At 39.7% G+C, this 6,022-nt stretch overlaps 1 protein-coding gene across 1 annotated transcript; it reads right to left on the reverse strand.

The window, feature by feature from the left end:
* Positions 1 to 1,376: 1,376 nt before the first annotated feature.
* GPR33 (G protein-coupled receptor 33) lies at positions 1,377 to 2,399 on the reverse strand. The gene has a single exon (XM_069559466.1). It carries the CDS (start codon positions 2,397 to 2,399, stop codon positions 1,377 to 1,379), a length of 1,023 nt encoding a protein of 340 aa, XP_069415567.1.
* Between the last annotated feature and the right edge of the window lie 3,623 nt (positions 2,400 to 6,022).

Genomic DNA, 6,022 nt, shown 5'->3' on the forward strand with positions numbered 1-6,022 from the left:
ATGCAAAGAACTGACTCCTTCAAAAAGCCCCTGATGCTGGGAAAGATTGAAGGCGGGAGGAGAAGGGGACAACAAAGGGTGAGATGGTTGGATGGCACCACCAACTCAATGGACGTGAGTTTGGGTAAACTCTGGGAGTTGGTGATGGACGGGGAGGCCTGGCATGCTGCAGTCCATGGTGTTGTAAAGAGTCAGACATGACTGAGCGACTGAACTGAACTGAACTGAGGGTATGGAGAAACCAAGGCTTTTATAAATTGCTGGTGAGAATGCAACACAGTGCAGCTGTTGTGGAAAAGGTGGCAATTCCTTAAAACTTAAAGAATTGCCAAATAACCCAGCAATTCAAAATAATTTAAAATAGTTGAAAACAAAGACTCAGACACTTGTACAGCAGTGTTCGTGGTAGCATTATTCACAATAGCCAAAAGGTGGAAACAACTCAAATGTCTCTCAACAGAAGAATGGATAAACATAATGTGATACATTTATATGAAGTGAAGTGAAGTGAAAGTCTCTTAGTCGTGTTGGACTCTTTGCGACCCCTTGGCAATACAGTCCGTGGAATTCTCCAGGCCAGAATACTGGAGTGAGTAGCCTTTCCCTTCTCTAGGGGATCTTCCCAACCCAGGGATCAAACCCAGGTCCCCTGCATTGCAGGTGGATACTATACCAGCTGAGCCACAAGGGAAGCCCAAGAATACTGGAGTGGATAGCCTATCCCTTCTCCAGTGGATTTTCCCGACCCGGGAATCGAACCAGGGTCTCCTTCATTGCAGGTGGATAGTTTACCAATTGAGTTATCAGAGAACCCTATAATAGAATATTATTTAGCCATAAAAAGAATGAAGTTCTGATACATGTTACAACATGGATAAACCTTGAAAACATTATGTTAAGTTAAATAAGCCAGACACAAAAGGAGAAATACTGTATGATTCCACTTACATAGAACATCTAGAATAGCAAATTCACAGAACTAGAAAGCAGATTAGATGGTATGAGGGGTTGGGGGAAGGGGGAGTGAAGAGTTACTGCTTAATTGATACAGTTTCTCTTTCTGATGATGAAAAATTTTGGAAATAGATAGTGGTGATGACTGCAAAATACTGTGAATTTAACGCCACCAAAATGTACAATGAGAAAAAAAAATGATGTTATATGTTGCATGTATTTTACCACAAAGTAGAAAGAAAAAAATCACATTTTCAACATTACCCACCACATTTTATAGCCCTTATAATATTCATAAATCTAACTATAGTACAGTCCAGGTGTCTCTCTAATATAGACACTATATTATATACAAAAGCTGAGTATCTTTCTCTGATGATGTCTTTGACTAAGAGTCCCCTGTTTGCTCTGGGATCCAGAATTTACATGTCAGTTTCTGAATTTAGGTTTTCTGTCCTTTCTGCCGAAGAATCCTCACTGAATGTTGACTCAAAAAGAACAAGGACAGACTTCTTGAAAACTTTTCTGAAGTTCTCCCCAGTAAAGAGGTAGAGTGTGGGAGAAAACACAGTATTGAAGGTAGTAGTTATCACTGCGAGTAAGACAGTCAACTGGAAAAACAGAGACCTGTTTTCAGTGAGCAGTAAGCCTTGGTATACGTGATAGGGCATCCAGCACACAAAGAAGGAGACAGTGGCTGTCACCATGACTTTGAAGGGCTTGCTGGATTTCAACAGTCCCCTCTCTTTCATCTTTTTGGCTACTCTTTCATAACAAAAGGTGATGATGAGGAAAGGCAGAAGGAAGCCCAGCAAGAAGCGGATGCTGAAACAGGCTACGTGAATCCATTTCCTTAATGTCTGCATCTGTTTGCTCTCCCAGTTAGTAGACACAGCATAGTTGTTTTGGCAGGTCACCTTTCCTTTATGGTCATCATGTGTCTCCCTGAAAACCACATAGGGCATGCCGAGGGCAGCAGCAAAGATCCAGACTCCCAAGATGATGCTGGAAGCCCAGCGTGGGGTTCGATGCAGTTGTGACCACACCGGGTGAAAAGTGAGAAGGTAACGATCAGCACTGATGGCCGAGAGGAAGAAGACAGAGGCGAACATTGCTGCATACAAAATGCTGTTGAAGATCTTGCACGTGGCCCTTCCAAAGCTCCAGTGATTGTCTTGAAGGTGAGAGATGGCCAAAAATGGCAAAAATAATATTGAAATAAAATAGGAGAGAATGAGATGAAAATATAAGAGAGTATTGACAGTCTTTTTCATTTTGAATTTTAGCACCCATAGATAGAGACCATTGGTAGTAGTGCCAATTAAAAATGACATAAACAAAAGAATTACAACAATCACTTTTGAGGCCGAAGTTGGAATGTGAATTCTGTTTCTTATTAAAGTAGAGTCATTGAGCAGGTAATCAGTAGAGTTGGTCAGGTCCATAATTGGAATGAGAAACTGGAAATGACAACAAAAAAGAAGCAAACGAAATGATTAAACATGGAAATTAAAATAGTAATTTTTCATGTTAATATTCAAAATGGCAATGTTTTAAAAATGACAATATTTCTGTAATAATACAAATCAGCTATTTTTCTTTATTTTTGTATGAGGAATTAGGATCAGATTAATTTGAGCACCAACTATAGAAACACTATATATATGCAATGAATTAATGTGAAACAGGAATAACATTTGGAATATTTTTACTTTGTTAAGTGATTTAGGTAGCTAAAAGTATTCTAATTAGATATTAGCCAGAAGTCTGACCCTTCTTGATGGGCACAGGTTCCTGAATAAGGCAATGTAGAAACAGTTTTACTTGACTAGGACTTGGTTAGGGTAATGTTGCTAATGAAACTGAATAACAAAAATAACAATGGCTCGAAATTGGTAATCATGTTGGAGCAATAGTTAGACCTTTCCCATGAGCTAATTATATATAACAAATGTTATTAGCTATTAATAGTATTTAACACTCAGTTCATATGGGAGCTCTCTGGCATGTGAGATCATGAAGTGCCTTCCAAAGTCAATGAAAGAGGAGGGTGTATTGTAGAACCTCATGGCTGTTCTTTCTTACTTGGAGAGGAGAGAGAAGTCAAGGAACTTATATTTACCAATACTTGTTGTATGCAAGGAGCTTTATATAAAAATAATTTCCTTTTTTCCATATGTGAAAGTGAAGTCTCTTAGTCATGTCCGACTCTTCGTGACCCCATGGACTGTAACCTATCAGGCTACTCTGACCATGGGATTTTCCAGGCAAGAATATTGGAGTGGGTTGCCATTTCCTTCTCCAGGGGATCTTCCTGACCCAGGGATCGAACCCAGGTCTCCTGCATTGCAGGCAGACACTTTACCATCTGAGCCACCAGGGAAGCCCATAAAGGCAAATATTTAAACAGAGGAGAAAATGAAGGAGGGGTTTGATTTCTTATTCATCAACGTCTCCCACCATACCTCCACTGTGGCAGATGGGGAACACTATCAGTGTTTTGTTATTTCTTTGAAAATTGGTAATTCATGTATAGTGATTTTTAATTAAAAAATTTTATTGCAGTATGGTTGATTTACAATGTTGTGTTAGTTTCAAGAGTAAAGCAAAGTGAATCAGTTATACATATACACATATCCACTCTTTTTTAATATATTCTTTTCCCATATAGGCCATTCAGAGTATTGAGGAGAGTTACCTGTGCTATACAGCTGGTTCTTATTATTATCTATTTTTTATATAGTAGTGTGTATATGGCAGTCCCAGTCTTCCAATTTATGCCTCTTCCCTTTTATCTCCTGATGACCATAAGTTTGTTTTCTACATGTGTGACTCTACTTTTGTTTTGTAAATAAATTCATTTGTACCCCCATTTTTTTAGATTCCACATTTAAGAGATATCACATGATATTTGTCTTTCTATGTCTGACTTTCTTCACTCGGTATGACAATCTCTAGGTCTATCCACATGTGTAGTATATTAATAGTGTTTCATGAAACAGAGTCTTTGATGATTCAGAATATCCTATTTCTTGAATAAATGCCCCTATAGTATTGAAAATATAGACCTGAGAATATTTTGGAAAATAGCTATTATAATAAAATCATATCAACTAATTGGTTTTTGATAAACTGAGTAAAGCAGTGGAAATTACTAATAACTTTTTTTTCACTAAACAAAAACATTCTAAGAATACAGAGAGAGAAGAAATACCATAATTGCTGTTAAAATCACAACTGCCTTAAGTTAATTCTGTCTGCTAAGGGAGTTGCAAGATTCTCCCTGCCAAGTAGAAAAATGATCCTGTTCAGGAAGTTGCCTTGGTAGTCTGCTTTGGAAATGAAAAGTGAAGTCTTGGGACATGGCATGGATGAGCAATGGTGAGTGAAAGAGTTGCAGCCCAGGGAAGAGGCTGGTTGAAGGTCCTGGGACCATGAGAAGAGGGAGGAGGAGTGAGAATGTCCTCCAGAGAGGGGCCACATGAAAACACAGCAGGGGGGTGGGAGGCTTCCAGAGGAGGAAGGGCCAATGAGATATTCTGAGAAGCAGAGATGACACCAGGAGTTTAAAATGAGTACTGTCTTAATATTTAATTTTAATCCACTTGCTATGCTTTGGCATGGTGTAATGTCTCCCTTATCTCATTAATCACAACTTTCTTGAGTTGGTGGTTGCTCTGGGAAATGGAAAGAAAAGAGCTTGTGTTCCCTGTTTGGGAAGGAGTAGGACAAAGAGAAGAGACTGGTGGTGGGAGAGGCGTTGTTAATGAGATGATGAATATGGTGGAGACTAGATAGATAGTGGGGCATGAGTAGACAAAGAGAAACAAAATCCTATGGAGGGTTTCTGATAGTGTGTGTGTAGACCTATGTGTATCTATTTGTGTGTGGTATGTATGTGTGTCACTGTGTGTCTGTGTGTCTGTGGTATGTCTTTATATCTGTGGTGCCTTTGTGTGTATGTATGTGTATATATGGTGTGTGTGTCTCTAATGGTGTGTGTTTGAATTCATGGGATGTGTGTGGAGCTCTGTGTGTATGTGTGTGTATATATCTGTGATCTGAGCATGTGTGGCATATTTTTGTGGTCTCTGTGGTATCAGCAGTCCGTGTGTTTTTGTGGGGTGTGTATATGTTTAATGTTTGTCCGGTTGTGTGTGATAGCTCTGTATGTGCATATGAGAAACTGAATTATAGAGAAGGTTTTATTAAAAATTGCGTGGCTGGGCTCCATCTAGAAGGGTGTCTGAAAGTAACGTAGGACTTGAGGAAAATCAACATTGGTAGTGATTCTGAAAAGCATATAAAGTCTCCTAGGAACCCTGATTTATTGCACATGACCAGGAGATTTCTTCATCCTTAAACATCTTTTGAAATGGTTTTAAAGTAGTTACTTATAAATTGTGCCTTCCCCGGTGGTGCTAGTGGTAAAGAACTCACCTGCAAATGCAGGATATGCTTAAGACGCAGGTTCGATCCCTGGGTCGGGAAAATCCTGTGGAAGAAGAGATGGCAGCTCACTCTAGCATTTTCCGAGGACAGAGGATCCTGGTGGGCTACAGTCCATGGGACTGCCAAGAGTAGGACGTGACTGAACACAGCACAGCACAGCACGGTACGTATAAACTTGGGGCAGAATTGGGGCTCTGGCATCCCACAGAACTGGGCTTCAGTCCTGTCTCTACCACTTACCAGTTCTGTGATTTTGGACTCTTAACTCTGAGCCTGTTTCATCTTCTAAACCCCAGTGACTTCTTATGAGGACTAAGTGAGATACTATATTTGAATCACTTACCTCCCTTCATAATGCATATTAAGCATTCAGTAACTTTTTACCTGTTTGTTGAACTTTTTTTTGGCCTCACTGCATGGCATGTGGAGTCTTTTTTCCCTGATCAGGGATCAAACCCACAGCCTCTTTAGTGGAAGCATGAATTTTTAACCACTGGACCTCTAGGGAAGTCCCCTCAACTTGTTATATTAAGGGTAGCCGGAGCCTCATTTTGCCCTTTTGATGTCATATTTCTCTCTTTCCTGAAGCCCAACTACTAAATTCTAGAGTACCACT

The sequence above is a fragment of the Ovis canadensis genome, chromosome 18, assembly GCF_042477335.2.
Source record: "Ovis canadensis isolate MfBH-ARS-UI-01 breed Bighorn chromosome 18, ARS-UI_OviCan_v2, whole genome shotgun sequence".
Lineage (NCBI taxonomy): Eukaryota > Metazoa > Chordata > Mammalia > Artiodactyla > Bovidae > Ovis > Ovis canadensis.